General features: G+C 46.0%; 1 protein-coding gene across 1 annotated transcript in view; it reads left to right on the forward strand.

Annotated features, from left to right (window-relative positions):
* The first annotated feature begins 8,014 nt into the window (after window positions 1–8,014).
* Window positions 8,015–17,011, forward strand: part of LOC117728849 (macrophage mannose receptor 1-like) — a 10,096-nt gene continuing 1,099 nt past the window's right edge. The window contains exons 1-5 of the mRNA XM_034529772.1: window positions 8,015–8,144; window positions 8,339–8,508; window positions 9,405–9,627; window positions 11,162–11,494; window positions 11,725–11,828. Coding sequence (XP_034385663.1) covers window positions 8,108–8,144; window positions 8,339–8,508; window positions 9,405–9,627; window positions 11,162–11,494; window positions 11,725–11,828 — 867 coding nt within the window. The 5' untranslated portion in view covers window positions 8,015–8,107. The remainder of the gene's footprint in view (window positions 8,145–8,338; window positions 8,509–9,404; window positions 9,628–11,161; window positions 11,495–11,724; window positions 11,829–17,011) is intronic.

Consider the following 17,011-nt stretch of genomic DNA (forward strand, 5'->3'; position numbering starts at 1 on the left):
CGTTCCCTTGGGCTTGCTGTCACTGTGCCCCTTGCAGAGATGGCTGAACAGCCTTTGTTTGGATGCCAGGTGCCACAGGCACAGGATGGTATAGGTGTCACAGCAGTACCTTCTGGCTCTATCACCATGGAGGGAGAGGGCCTACCTGTCGGGGGGCGTCCCCATGGGCGTGATCCCATCCCGGCAGGATGTCATCACGACAGCCTCTCAGGCTGGGTGCAGTATGGCAGAACAGGACTGCTCGGGGGCAGCGGTCCGCTCGGGACCGCATATCAATGTCCTGGAGCTACGGGCCGTGCACCTAGCGCTCAAACATTTCCTGCCGTACTTAGCAGGAAAACATGTACTTATTCGGTCGGACAACACCCCGACCGTATTTCACATAAACCTTCAGGGGGGCACCAGGTCTGCAAAGCTGCTACGGTCACTTGACCTGGCCCACCTCCTGGCCGAAATCAATTATAACCACCACACCGGTAAGGTCAGGAGGAACGTCACCACGGCCAGGTTACTGACAGCCCAGGAGATGTCTGATGTGATTGAGGAAGCGGAGGACCGAGCTGCGAGGAGGGAGGCTCAAGCTCTGGCCAGAAAGGCCAGAGAGCAGCAGCGGGCCGAAAACACCGGCCCGGCAGCCACTTCCTCTACTCTGTCTGACACATGGTATCACACCACGTGTGTGGGCTGGGACGAGGAGCTGGATGATTGTTAAATGTCATGCAAGAGCTGGTGTTTGTCAACTGACTGACATGAGAAGAGTTTAACAAAACATCCAGCAGATGGTGGTATAGACTCAAATGGAAACTACGGAGCTTTTATTGCATAGTTTGGAGTTGTTGAAGCGTGATATCTTATTGTGAAGGCCAGAACAACGATCCCGGATATGTTGACAGCATTTTTGTGACCCTGTAACAAGTTAATATCCCCGAAAAACCAGAAGCGCTGTGTGTTTACTACGACGATAGAAGTTAGGCCGGATCAGGCCAAGCCCAGCGCACGGCTAGTTTACCGGCATTAGCGTCCTTTTACTGGCTCTAGTAAAGGCAAAGCTAACTCAAACAATTAAAACGATATTTAGCTCGAAAGGTAAGAAGTTAAAGCTTAGTTTAACACCATTAAATCAGCTGAAAACCTGATACGATCATTTTTATCAATATTTTAAGTGACAATTTATTCGAATGTTAGCTAAAATCTGGCCGAGACAGGACACCATTCCGTTAGCTAGCATTAGCTAACTCAGCTAGCATCAAACAGCTGTAACCACAGACGGGACGCAGTGTCGCGTGCAGGTGTGACAGCGAGTCACCTGGTGAGTTACCTGAGTGAGTCCCCCCCCCCCCCCCGTCTCTAAAACAACCCGGGGGGGCTCCTCTAGTCTCAGCTGGGGGCTCGTCTGCTGCATCACAGCGAGCGCTAGCTTGTAGCTACACGTTCTCACGTCAGCTTGGATTCAAAGGAGCTCGCTCACCTGTAAAAGTCTCTTCTTCTCCTCCGGGTCCACACGAGACGGGTCGTTTCATCGGCACCGATCACTTGGGATCGATATCCCGTTATCGGTAACGTCAAGTGGGTTTCCACGCCTTCAAGAACCGCCTCTCCCCCGCAGCTTACACCGCAGCTAACGCTAGGTCCCGACCGACACACAGGGCTGTGACGCTGCGACCTGTCTGTCTGTCTGTCTGTGACGCTGCGACCTGTCTGTCTCTCTGTCTCATTCACGCCCACGAAGACAAAAGGGGTCCATAACACACAGAACATGACAAGTGCCATCTGGTTAAAAATCGGGTATATATATATATATATATATTTAAATTATATAATTATATCTTATTACATATATACTATACAATTTAGTTTGTTGGGCAGAATGGTTCCTTTCAGACTCATATAATACATATATCATATATTAATATAATCAATATTATGTTTTTATATATATATATATATATATATATATATATATATATATATATATATATATATATATATATATATATATATATATATATATATATACACACACCCTGTATATATTTTTGAGGCTGCATCTACATCACTAGACGAACTCACTGACACTGTGACGTCATATATTAGTTTCTGTGAAGACATGTGTGTACCCACCAAAACGTACTGCATCTTTAAAAACAATAAACCGTGGTTCACAGCAAGGCTCAAGCAGCTACGTCAAGCCAAAGAGGAGGCCTTCATGAGTGGGGACAGGATCCTGTACAACCAGGCCAGAAACACATTGACTAAGGAGATCAGAGTAGCAAAGAGAAGCTACTCTGAAAAGCTGAAAAACAGGTTTTCAGCTAACGACCCTGCATCAGTGTGGAGAGGCCTGCAGGACATCACCAACTACAGGAAATCCTCCCCCAACCCCATGGAGAACCCTCAACTGGCTGACGACCTGAATGTGTTTTACTGCAGGTTTGATCATCCCACATTCACACCCCTCACCCGCTCCAACTCAGACTTCACACAATCATCTGCACCCCCTGTTATCACCTCCCCTGACTCCCCACCGGCATTGACGGTCTGTGAAGAGGATGTGTACCAGCTCTTTCAGAGACAGAAGACAAGGAAGGCAGCAGGCCCAGACGGTGTGTCACCCTCCTGCCTGAAAGCCTGTGCTGATCAGCTGGCCCCCCATCTTCACACGGATCTTCAACAGATCTCTGGAGCTGTGTGAAGTCCCCTCCTGCTTCAAACGCTCCACCATCATCCCGGTTCCCAAGAAATCCTCCATCACTGGGCTGAATGACTACAGGCCCGTCGCCCTGACGTCTGTGGTGATGAAATCCCTGGAGAGACTGGTATTGACCCATCTGAAGGGCATCACAGGCCCCCTGCTGGACCCTCTGCAGTTTGCCTACAGAGCAAACAGGTCAGTGGATGATGCAGTCAACATGGGGCTGCACTACATCCTGCAACACCTCGACTCCCCAGGGACCTATGCAAGGATGCTGTTCGTGGACTTCAGCTCGGCGTTTAACACCATCATTCCAGAAGTCCTCCTCACCAAACTCACCCAGCTCACTGTGCCTGCCTCCACCTGTCAGTGGATCACAAACTTCCTGATAGACAGGAGGCAGCAGGTGAGGCTGGGTGAAACAACATCCAGCACCCGGTCAGTCAGCACTGGTGCACCTCAGGGATGCGTGCTCTCCCCACTGCTCTTCTCCCTCTACACAAACGACTGCACCTCAGGAGACCCATCTGTCAAACTCCTAAAATTTGCAGACGACACATCAGTCATCGGCCTCATCCGTGATGATGATGAGTCTGCATATAGGCGGGAAGTTGAACAGCTAGTCCTATGGTGCGGTCGCAACAACCTAGAGCTGAACACGCTTAAAACCGTGGAGATGACAGTGGACTTTAGGAGGAGCCCCCCAGCACTGCCCCCCCTCATCATACACAACACTACTGTGTTGGCTGTGGAATCCTTCAGGTTTCTGGGATCCACAATCTCCCGGAATCTGAAGTGGGAACCCAACATCAACACCATCATCAAGAAGGCCCAGCAGAGGCTGTACTTCCTGCGCCAGCTTAGGAAGTACAACCTGCCTCAGGATCTGCTGACCTTGTTCTTCACCGCAGTCATAGAGTCTGTTCTGTGCACCTCAATCACTGTCTGGTTTGGATCGGCCACCAAACTGGACAAGAACAGACTCCAACGGACAGTCAGGTCTGCAGTAAAGATCATCGGTGCCAACCTGCCCACCATCCAAGACCTGTACACCTCCAGAGTCAGGAAACGGGCAGGAAAAATCACTGCAGACCCCTCACACCCCGGACACAAACTATTCAAACTCCTCCCCTCTGGTAGACGCTACAGATCACTGTTAGCCAAAACCTCCAGACTCAAAAACAGTTTCTTCCCCCTCGCCGTCTCACTACTGAACAAATAACACCACTGTAGCATATATATATATTTATATTTATATACTTTAAATCCCTGCACTTCTCGCACTCTCCACTTCTTCTTGCACTACTGCTGTGCAACATTCCACAGCCACTGTATATAGCCATTCCGCCTGTACATACTCTTATACTCCTTAGTCCATTGCGCTGTTTGTTTGTATTGTATTGTATATTGTGTTGTATATTTGTATTATGTTGTATATTTGTATACTGTATTGTATTGTATTGTGTATTGTATTGTGTTGTATATTTTGTGTAAGCACACTGAGAGTCACCTTACCAAGTCAAATTCCTTGTTTGAGCAAACTTACTTGGCCAATTAAACCTGATTCTGATTCTGATTCTGATATCCAGCCGCAACGGAACAACCCAGGCAATTGCCTAGGGCCCCGAGCTGAAGGGGGCCCCGAGCTGAAGGGGGCCCCGAGGGACGGCTGACGTCAATGACAAAATAATGGAACCGCTTGAGACGCTGCAACGACAACGCATCGGAAATGCCCCCACAGGGCCCTTTCCGAGTTGCCCCTGGCTAGTTGCTAGTAGGGGGCCCCGACAGACGGCTGATATCGCTCCATATCAGCGACACAACTTGAAACCTCCGGGTCCCGTGGCCGCAGGAAATTCAGGATTTGAGTTAAAGTTTAACAATATTTAATGGCAAAGATAATACTCATGTAGCGTTCACGATCGTGGGGCCAGAAAGGAGGATCTCTCCACAGACGGAGTGCAGCTCCCAGGGAGCCACAGACCGGGGCTGTCTCGAGTCTCCAGACCAGTAGAACCATGTCCCCAGAACAAATGCTCGGTCGTTAGTCTGGTCATGCAAATGAATTCACACCTAAAGGTTAGTTCCATTGGTCAGTTCAAAGGATGCTGCAGTTCTGTTCGCTAGGCCAATTGATAAAACTAGCGGGGTCAAAGCTCACTCTTCCGGTCAAGGACAGGAAGTTCCCCATCAGAATAAAACCCTATTATCCTGCCTTCCGAATAAAAGCAACACATTAGGTTTCAATCGGCATCCATTTTAACTATTGTCTAAACAATAAAACATTCATTCATTCCCATGCATCACACAGTTAATAATTACATTTGTCATTAAAACAGAATAATAAAACAGTGATCCTCTCTTATGTTTCATAATACATTCCTCCAGAATATTCCTCATAATATCCCAAATTAATTATCATATCTTTCTTTATGTATTAATTTAAAACATAAACTTCTTTTATCTACATGTGCAAATATATATAAAATCCACTACAACCTAACAGTGTCCTCGGTCTTCCCCGGGGCCTCCTACCAGTTGGACGTGCCCGGAAAACCTCTAATGGGAGGCGTCCAGGAGGCATCCTGACTAGATGCCCGAACCACCTCAGCTGACTCCTTTCAACACGAAGGAGCAGCGACTCGACTCCGAGCTCCCCCCTGATGTCCGAGCTCCTTACCCTATCTCTAAGGCTGAGCCCGGCCACCCTACGGAGGAAGCTCATTTCGGCCGCTTGTATCCGAGATCTCGTTCTTTCGGTCACGGCCCAGAGTTCGTGACCATAGGTGAGGGTTGGAACGTAGACCGACAAGTAAATGGAGAGCTTTGCCTTCCGGCTCAGCTCCCTCTTCACCAAGACGGTCCGATGCAGCGCCTGTTTTACTGCTGCAGCCGCACCGATCCGCCTGTCGATCTCCGGCTCCATCTTACCCTCAATCGTGAAAAAGACTCTGAGATACTTGAACTCCTGGAGGTGCTGACTCTCATCCCCGCCCCTGCACACTTGGCTACAAAACAACGCCCCAGTGAATGCCGGAGGTCACGGTCCGAGGAGGCCAACATGACCACATCATCTGCAAACAGCAGAGAGGCGATCCTGAGGCCCTGACCTTCTCCATCCACCCGGCTGCGCCTAGATATCCTGTCCATGAAAATCCCAAACAAGACTGGTGATAAAGAGTAGCCCTGGCAGAGGCCAACACCCACCGGGAACGTGTCTGACTTAATGCCGAGAATGCGAACACAGCTCTTACTGCAGGCGTACAGAGACCGGATGGCCCGTTGCAACAAGTCTGGCACCCCGTACTCCCGCAGCACCCCCACAAAAACCCCAGAGGGACCCGGTCTAAAGCCTTCTCCAAGTCCACAAAGTACATGTAGACTGGTTGGGCAAACTCCCAGGACCCCACCAATAGTTTTGCGAGGGTAAACAGCTGGTCCACTGTTCCACGACCGGGACGGAATCCGCACAGCTTGTCCTGAATCTGAGGTTTGACCAACGGTCGGAGCCTCCTCTCCAGCACCCTGGCATAAGCTTTTCCCGGGAGGCTGTACAGTGTGATACCACGATAGTTCGAGCACACTCTCCGGTCCCCCTTCTTGAAGATGGGAACCAGCACCCCGGTCTGCCAGTCCATGGGCACTGTTCCCGACCCCTATGCGACATTGAAGAGGGGCGTCTGCCAAGACAGCCCAACAATGTCCGGCGCCTTCAACATCTCAGGGCGGATCTCATCCACCTCCGCCACCTCGCCACCAACCGAAAGTCCTTCTCCATGGCCTCCCTGAACTCCTCCCAGGCCCGAATTTTAGCATCTGGGATCACTGCAGCTGCAGCCCTTCTGGCCTGCCGGTACCTGTCAGCTGCTTCAGGAGACCCCTGGGCCAACCAGGCCCGAAAGGCCTCCTTCAGCTTGACGGATTCCCTCACCCCCGCTTTCCACCACCGGGTTCTCGGGTTGCCGCCACGACAGGTACCAATAGCCTTCTGACCACAGCTCCTATCAGCCACATCCACAATAGAGGCTTTGAACATGGTCCACTCGGATTCCATGTCCCAACCTCCCTCGGGATGTGTGAGAAGTTCATCCGGAGGTGGGAGTTTCCAGGACCCCTCTCACCGACTCTGAACTGCTGTTTGGTGGATCAGCACAAACAACAGTCAGAGCCTCTCACCCTGGGCAACTCCAGAAAAGGACAAAGTCCAACCCATCTCCAGGAGCTTGGTTCCAGAGCCAGTGATGTGCATGGAGGTGAGCCCAACTCTGATGCTTGTCCCTGCGGGTGGTGAGTCCACAGGGTGGCTGCTCCATGTTGTTTCTTCGGGCTGAGCCTGACGGGGCCCCATAGGCGAAGGCCTGGCCACCAGACGCTCGCCAGTGAGCTCCCCTCCTGGGTCTGGCTCCGGGAGGGTGCCTCGGTTTCCCTTGGTCCGTGGGCTACTATCCATCAGGGTTTTTTTAAACCTGTTTGCCTTGAGAGACCGTACCAGGGGCTAATGCCCCGGACAACATAGCTCCCAGAATCACTGAGCCTCTCCAACTCCTCCACCATGTTAAGGTGGCGATTCGCGGAGGTGCACCCCAAGTCTCTTAATTGCATCCCTGTTTCCCTCACTTGCATCTTTTCCTTGCATCTTACTCCCTCCCACCCGGGATGCATGGAGAGACGCAAGGAAAACTATAGAGAGAGGAGATGAGGAAATATGTTTTAAGAGAAATGAGACGTCCTTTCATAGAAAGCGTCACGTGAATCGACGTCTGTTTCTGATGACTGAGCTGATCACATCTGGATCAGCTTATACATATAATATAAAGACACAGTTATCATCCTTGTCAGAGTGGAGATGTTTTCTCTTTCTAGTCTGTTAGTGTTTCCTTTCTCCAGCTCTCTCTGACTTTAACAGTTATTGAGAGAATTAACAGATCATAAAAAAGACAATTATTTTTATAAATGAAGAATGAAGGACGCCAGCGGCCTCTAATCGCACCCTCCACCCTTCTTTCCATGACCACCTCAACCCTTCCCTCGACCCCTTTCCACTTCCTAAATCTAACCCTCTGTTCCATCTCCCAACAAACCATTTGAAGCCCATATCACTACTAGCCTGGTCTTTGTTAGTCAAATTATATTTAAGCCTGAAAGGTTAATGATTGTTGGCAGAACTTTGCATGAGCTGCACATCATCAGTCACTCCGACTGACAGAGAGGACCAGAGAGGACCAGAGAGGAGACTAGAGGACCAGAGAGGACCAGAGAGGACCAGAGAGGACCAGAGAGGACCAGAGAGGACCAGAGGACCAGAGAGGACCAGAGAGGAAACAAGAGGACCAGAGGAGACGAGAGGTGACGAGAGGACCAGAGAGGACCAGAGAGGAGACGAGAGGACCAGAGAGGACCAGAGAGGAGACGAGGATGGATAAACTTCTTCTGAGCGTCGTCGTGGTGTCGGGCAAGACTTTAATATCTTTTATCCTTTTCCCATCTTCTACATTATTATAATACTGTTTCATAATGTGTCCCGTGACGTTCCTCTGACTTCCACTTCTTTGTTTGTCTTTTGTACTTTTATGTAAAATGATAATCTGAATGAGTGAGTTAGGTTATTAATATTAAATGTAATCAATAAGCTGTTTGTCCATCCAGGACTGTGTGCCGTCTCATCAGCTGCTGGACGTTACTACCATGTTGTTCATGAGCTGAAGACCATGACTGAAGCCCAGCGTCACTGCAGAGAGAACTACAAGGACCTGGCCACCATACGAGACCTGGAGGACCTGGAGACCCTGAAGACCCTGAAGAGACCGATCCACTCAGTGAGTTTTACTACGTCAGTGACAGGTGGTCTGAACCTTCTACATTCACACAGTGGAGGACAGTCTACAGATGAACTGGACCTCAGTGTGTACTTGTACTTCACTTGAGTATTTTAGTTCAATGCCTGAATCTAACATTTCAGAGGGACATTTATTTGATAGAGTTACTTTACAGATTGATATTATTCATATAAAACATGTGATTTAATGCAACATACGGTAACACTTTATAGTAACTACACGCTATTTAGCATTTAAAAACTGACCTCTTTTTTAGGTTTCTGCTCGAAATAACATCCCCAAACTAAAAAGTGTGTATCTCTGCAACCACAAAGGCTATTTGAATAATGTTGGTGTTATAATAAAGGCAACACATGGGAGCTTTTGTTCAGATGTGTAAATATTAGTATATTTGTTACTGGTTAAGAGTAAATAAAGATGAAAGACAGCAAAAGTTGAATTTCCAGGTTCGCCAAGGAAAAGAAAACACTTTCAGGATGATTATCTCTCTGAAGGATGCAGAGCAAAGCTCAAAAACCACAGAGATCACAGCACAACATGGGACCAGTCTCTCTGAAAAGTTTGACTTTGAATAAGTAAAGCAGAACAATGTTAGCGAGGTTTAAATACGGATTAATTATGCAAAGTGGACATTTGGGCACCATCTGTGCAATTTGAATATATGTATGTTCTATTTTTACTTCTAGATAACGTGTAGTTATTATAAAGTGTTACCCAACATTCTGCTAATCTGAACTGGATATTTACAGCATTAATATCTCATCAAACCAACATCGTCCATGTAAATATATAGTGGAGTCATGTTGCCTTTGTTAGCGCTGTTAGCATCGTTAGAAAGTCTCTTTCTTTATATCACAATGAAATATTGCTTTCAGCGAGCCTGGATCGGACTGTACCATTACCTGGACAACTGGAGGTGGTCACTGCCAAACACAAGTTACTACAAACCCGGGGAGACGGAGTTCAGACGATGGGATTCTGGACAACCGAACAACTACCTCAATAAAGAACACTGCACAATAATGCAAAATACAAAAGGACTATGGCACGACGCCATGTGTGAGCACACCCTCTTCCCAGTCTGCTTCGATGTCAGAGGTGAGATATTAAAGTTACTACGAGAAAACGTCCTTCTGTGGGGATTCTGGCGCCCCCTGTGAACTAAAGTGGAAGTGTCTCTGAACATCAGGTCCCTTTAGAAAAACTCTCTTTACTGCAGCAGGGTCTGCAGTAATGCCTGAATCTCTGCCCCTCTCAGTCCTGGTTCTGGTTCTCCTGTGCCCCCCTTCCCTCCACTGTTATCAGCAATAAGTCCTGGGTCTCCAGCAGCGTGGTGTCAGAACTAAAGGAGGTCTGTAGAGCATCAGGACTAAACTGAAGTCACATAGAGGATCAGAACTAAACTCAGACTAGAGGACCAGGACTAGACTGAGAATGGTTCAGGACCAGTTAAAAGTTCCTCCCGGTTACTTGAACTCGTCTTCAGCTACATGAAGGTCCTTTAACCTTTTAAGCCCCAAGCTATTTTCTAGGTTTCTGCTCGAAATTTCATACGCAAACTAAAAAGGGTGTATCTCTGCTGCAACCACAAAGGCTATTTGAATAATGTTGGTGGTATAATAAAGGCAACACATGTGGGCTTCTGGTCAGATGTGTAAATATTATTATATTTGTTACTGGTTAAGAGTAAATTAAGATGAAAGACAGCACAAGTTGAATTTCCAGGTTTGCCTAGAAAAAAAGCACTTTCAGGATGATTATCTCTTGGAAAGATGCACAGAAACAGAAAAGCACATCAGAGCTCATAGAACAATATGTGACCAGTCTCTCTGTAAAGTTTGACTTTGAAAAAGTAAAGCAGAACAAAGTTAGAGAGGTTTTAGTACAGATCAATTAGGCGAAATGGGCATTTGGGCAATTTGAATTGTCTCATGTACCAAACCATATATTTCACTTTTATATTACTTATGGTGTTCAATACATCCAATATAGCAGTCTTTGTTGATTAGAAGAAGAAAAATGATTTTTTTCCAAAAAAAAGCCCAAAATAAGCAATATTTGTGACTGTAAGCGCTAAATCGATTCATGCTGCTGTGTTCTTTGGATCATATCTCAGAGATGCTTTGGTGCAGAAGGATTTTTAAAAGACATTTAGAATCTGTGTGGAGTCCTCTTGCTCTTTGCTATCTGTCTTTATCTGATAGCACCGAGCTACGGGATGCTAGTTCCGGAAATGAGTGGGCTGACTCCTGACAAAATGATGATTATGATATTTTCATAATTCTTTCAGTTGGTGTTTGAGTTGTGTGGAAATGGCTTACTGAGTCTTGTAGCCCAAATTTTCTTGTTTAATTTGATGTACAACATCAATATATTTGCTCATGTTTATTGTAATGTTTTACACATTCTAACTATAATGTGTAAATAGGGGCCCAATTGGGCGCCATGGGGCTTAAAAGGTTTTAAAGCAGATTATTGTCTGTTGCCTTTATGAATGTGCATGTTCATATTCACACAGCTCCGTGTTGATTCCACCTTCATGCTCAGATTCATGAAGCAACAATAAACTGGTCTGCATCATGTGGTCTGTTATGGTTCCTCTACTCAGCACTTCTCTCTGGTCTACTTTCAGGGCCAAACAGATTTGTCCTCATTTCCACCAAGATGACGTGGACTGAGGCCCAGAGCTCCTGCAGAGAACACCACACAGACCTAGCCCTGGTGAGGAACATGGAGGAGAACCAGATTGTTCAGAGTCTGAATCCCATTGAAGTCTGGATCGGCCTTTTCAGAGATCCATGGAAGTGGTCTGATGGAAGTGACTCCTCATTTAGGAAATGGAATCCTCCGGAGCCTCGTAAACCTGGTGGCTCCTCTGAGACTTGTGTGGCAGCAGACTTCAGTGCCGATGGACGATGGGAGACCCTGGACTGTAAAGTCAAGTCAGCCTTCATCTGCTACAGTGGTGAGCTGTCAATCACTCAGTCTCTAAAGGTGGACTTAGGTTTAGAGAGTGCTGGCCTGAGTGATGCAACAATGCTAAGTCTATGCTAAGCTAATCAAATGTGTTCTTGTACCAGCCATATTTAAACATTTAGCCATACTTTTCTCTTTTATCATTCATATTTTTAAATATTCAAGGATGTTGATTATTATCATCCATAAATGTGACTGATGATGTTGTTTGTGTTTTAGACGTTGTTCCTGTTTCAAAGCGAGTGGTGAAAGTGAGGCTGGAGAAAAGAAGCTCCTCTCTGGATCTGAATGACCCCGTGGTGATGGAGGACCTCTTGAAGCAGGTACACCTTCATCTCATTAACAACAGAACAACAGGTGATACATGAGATGCTGTGGACTACTAAGAACAATGTAGAGGTGATACATGAGATGTAGTGGACTACTAAGAACAATGTAGAGGTGATACCTGAGATGTAGTGGACTACTAAGAACAATGTAGAGGTGATGCATGAGATGTAGTGGACTACTAAGAACAATGTAGAGGTGATACCTGAGATAAAGTGGACTACTAAGAACAATGTAGAGGTGATACATGAGATGCAGTGGACTACTAAGAACAATGTAGAGGTTATACCTGAGATGCAGTGGACTACTAAGAACAATGTAGAGGTGATACCTGAGATAAAGTGGACTACTAAGAACAATGTAGAGGTGATACATGAGATGTAGTGGACTACTAAGAACAATGTAGAGATGATACCTGAGATGTAGTGGACTACTAAGAACAATGTAGAGGTGATGCATGAGATGTAGTGGACTACTAAGAACAATGTAGAGGTGATACTTGAGATGTAGTGGACTACTAAGAACAATGTAGAGGTGATACATGAGATGTAGTGGACTACTAAGAACAATGTAGAGGTGATACCTGAGATGTAGTGGACTACTAAGAACAATGTAGAGGTGATGCATGAGATGTAGTGGACTACTAAGAACAATGTAGAGGTGATACCTGAGATGTAGTGGACTACTAAGAACAATGTAGAGGTGATACCTGAGATGTAGTGGACTACTAAGAACAATGTAGAGGTGATACCTGAGATGTAGTGGACTACTAAGAACAATGTAGAGGTGATGCATGAGATGTAGTGGACTACTAAGAACAATGTAGAGGTGATACCTGAGATAAAGTGGACTACTAAGAACAATGTAGAGGTGATACATGAGATGTAGTGGACTACTAAGAACAATGTAGAGGTGATACCTGAGATGTAGTGGACTACTAAGAACAATGTAGAGGTGATGCATGAGATGTAGTGGACTACTAAGAACAATGTAGAGGTGATACCTGAGATAAAGTGGACTACTAAGAACAATGTAGAGGTGATACATGAGATGCAGTGGACTACTAAGAACAATGTAGAGGTGATACATGAGATGCAGTGGACTACTAAGAACAATATAGAGGTTATACCTGAGATGCAGTGGACTACTAAGAACAATGTAGAGGTGATACCTGAGATAAAGTGGACTACTAAGAACAATGTAGAGGTGATACATGAGATGTAGTGGACTACTAAGAACAATGTAGAGATGATACCTGAGATGTAGTGGACTACTAAGAACAATGTAGAGATGATACCTGAGATGTAGTGGACTACTAAGAACAATGTAGAGGTGATGCATGAGATGTAGTGGACTACTAAGAACAATGTAGAGGTGATACTTGAGATGTAGTGGACTACTAAGAACAATGTAGAGGTGATGCATGAGATGTAGTGGACTACTAAGAACAATGTAGAGGTGATACTTGAGATGTAGTGGACTACTAAGAACAATGTAGAGGTGATGCATGAGATGTAGTGGACTACTAAGAACAATGTAGAGGTGATACCTGAGATGCAGTGGACTACTAAGAACAATGTAGAGGTGATACATGTGATGCAGTGGACTACTAAGAACAATGTAGAGGTGATGCATGAGATGCAGTGGACTACTAAGAACAATGTAGAGGTGATACCTGAGATGCAGTGGACTACTAAGAACAATGTAGAGGTGATACCTGAGATGCTGTGGACTACTAAGAACAATGTAGAGGTGATACTTGAGATGTAGTGGACTACTAAGAACAATGTAGAGGTGATGCATGAGATGTAGTGGACTACTAAGAACAATGTAGAGGTGATACCTGAGATGCAGTGGACTACTAAGAACAATGTAGAGGTGATACCTGAGATGTTGTGGACTACTAAGAACAATGTAGAGGTGATACATGTGATGCAGTGGACTACTAAGAACAATGTAGAGATGATACCTGAGATGTAGTGGACTACTAAGAACAATGTAGAGGTGATGCATGAGATGTAGTGGACTACTAAGAACAATGTAGAGGTGATACATGTGATGCAGTGGACTACTAAGAACAATGTAGAGGTGATGCATGAGATGCAGTGGACTACTAAGAACAATGTAGAGGTGATACCTGAGATGCAGTGGACTACTAAGAACAATGTAGAGGTGATACCTGAGATGCTGTGGACTACTAAGAACAATGTAGAGGTGATACATGTGATGCAGTGGACTACTAAGAACAATGTAGAGGTGATACATGAGATGCAGTGGACTACTAAGAACAATGTAGAGGTGATACCTGAGATGTAGTGGACTACTAAGAACAATGTAGAGGACTACTAAGAACAATGTAGAGGTGATGCATGAGATGTAGTGGACTACTAAGAACAATGTAGAGGTGATACCTGAGATGCAGTGGACTACTAAGAACAATGTAGAGGTGATACCTGAGATGTTGTGGACTACTAAGAACAATGTAGAGGTGATACATGTGATGCAGTGGACTACTAAGAACAATGTAGAGGTGATACCTGAGATGTAGTGGACTACTAAGAACAATGTACACATCAGGACAGAGAAAGGAAGCAGGATGTAAGGGAACACCAGTCTAGTGAAGAGCTCTTCTAGAGCTTCACATGAGGACAGAGAAAGGAAGCAGGATATAAGGGAACACCAGTCTAGTGAAGAGCTCTTCTAGAGCTTCACACAAGGACAGAGAAAGGAAGCAGGATGTAAGGGAACACCAGTCTAGTGAAGAGCTCTTCTAGAGCAGTGTTTTTCAACCTTTTATGCGTCAAGGCACACTTAAGACACAGAAAAAATCTCACGGCACACCAACAACAAGAAATGATATGCAAATCAAACCCAAACATAGTTTCAGCATGAGCATAATATACTCTAAGAAATCAGGGAAACGCGTGTTCTATTTGTTGTGTTTTATTTAACTTAACATCATCCTAATGCCAAGATGGCACAGGCTTTATGCCCAGTTACAGATCATTTTATGCCTGTTTCATAGTGTTGTCACGCAAACGAACAAAATAGTTTGGATCCTTGTCTTGGAGCCCAGGGTGTTTAGTTTGCAAGTGGCGTTTAAGCTTGCTAGGGACCATGGCACTGTTAGCTAGCTTTTCCCCACACAACGCACAACGGACTCGGTGCGGCGGGAACCCCAGTGAAGGAAAATCAAAATGACAGATACTCATCACTGTACTGTCTTGAGCTCACCGTTTTAGCCTTCTTTTGACACCCACTTGTACTGGGCTCATCATCTGGATCAAGTGTGGGGGGATCTTAATCAGGACCTAGTTTTCTTTTAAAAAATTTCTCCATTAGACTTTTATGCGTGTACTGTACCTATCTCTTAATCTCACTTTTTTAAATTGTCGCCTCAGCAAATCTGCCTATTAATTACGCTGCGTACCCACAGGCAGAGGGGAGTATTGAGCCTTCATACCACTGTAGCGACCCTGTGACGTGGCTGTCAATCACAGTGTGGCACCGTGCCTGCTGGTCGAGGGGGCGTGCCTGTGATTGGAGGAGTAGAGGGGAGGCGGGATTAACCGGTCGGAAAAGGGGAGTTAAGTGTAGAACGTCGTCCCGTCTCCGTGTCATCAGTGCAATAACGTCCGAAACATTACACCACCAACAGCGCGATGACATACACACACACAAACACACAAGTTGGATTATTTTTCCCCACGAATGAAGTGACAGTATGTAAAAAATGTTTATTTTTCACGGCACACCTGACAGCACACCAGTGTGCCGCGCACAGTGGTTGAAAAACACAGTTCTAGAGCATCACACGAAGACAGAGAAAGGAAGCAGGATGTAAGGGAACACCAGTCTAGTGAAGAGCTCTTCTAGAGCTTCACACGAGGACAGAGAAAGGAAGCAGGATGTAAGGGAACACCAGTCTAGTGAAGAGCTCTTCTAGAGCTTCACATGAGGACAGAGAAAGGAAGCAGGATGTAAGGGAACACCAGTCTAGTGAAGAGCTCTTCTAGAGCATCACACGAAGACAGAGAAAGGAAGCAGGATGTAAGGGAACACCAGTCTAGTGAAGAGCTCTTCTAGAGCTTCACACGAGGACAGAGAAAGGAAGCAGGATGTAAGGGAACACCAGTCTAGTGAAGAGCTCTTCTAGAGCATCACACGAAGACAGAGAAAGGAAGCAGGATGTAAGGGAACACCAGTCTAGTGAAGAGCTCTTCTAGAGCATCACACAAAGACAGAGAAAGGAAGCAGGATGTAAGGGAACACCAGTCTAGTGAAGAGCTCTTCTAGAGCATCACACGAAGACAGAGAAAGGAAGCAGGATGTAAGGGAACACCAGTCTAGTGAAGAGCTCTTCTAGAGCTTCACATGAAGACAGAGAAAGGAAGCAGGATGTAAGGGAACACCAGTCTAGTGAAGAGCTCTTCTAGAGCTTCACACGAGGACAGAGAAAGGAAGCAGGATGTAAGGGAACACCAGTCTAGTGAAGAGCTCTTCTAGAGCTTCACACGAGGACAGAGAAAGGAAGCAGGATGTAAGGGAACACCAGTCTAGTGAAGAGCTCTTCTAGAGCTTCACACAAGGACAGAGAAAGGAAGCAGGATGTAAGGGAACACCAGTCTAGTGAAGAGCTCTTCTAGAGCTTCACATGAGGACAGAGAAAGGAAGCAGGATGTAAGGGAACACCAGTCTAGTGAAGAGCTCTTCTAGAGCATCACACGAAGACAGAGAAAGGAAGCAGGATGTAAGGGAACACCAGTCTAGTGAAGAGCTCTTCTAGAGCTTCACACGAGGACAGAGAAAGGAAGCAGGATGTAAGGGAACACCAGTCTAGTGAAGAGCTCTTCTAGAGCTTCACACGAGGACAGAGAAAGGAAGCAGGATGTAAGGGAACACCAGTCTAGTGAAGAGCTCTTCTAGAGCATCACACGAAGACAGAGAAAGGAAGCAGGATGTAAGGGAACACCAGTCTAGTGAAGAGCTCTTCTAGAGCTTCACACGAGGACAGAGAAAGGAAGCAGGATGTAAGGGAACACCAGTCTAGTGAAGAGCTCTTCTAGAGCATCACACGAAGACAGAGAAAGGAAGCAGGATGTAAGGGAACACCAGTCTAGTGAAGAGCTCTTCTAGAGCATCACACAAAGACAGAGAAAGGAAGCAGGATGTAAGAGAA

Source organism: Cyclopterus lumpus, chromosome 3 (assembly GCF_009769545.1).
Source record: "Cyclopterus lumpus isolate fCycLum1 chromosome 3, fCycLum1.pri, whole genome shotgun sequence".
In the NCBI taxonomy this organism is placed as follows: Eukaryota; Metazoa; Chordata; class Actinopteri; order Perciformes; family Cyclopteridae; genus Cyclopterus; species Cyclopterus lumpus.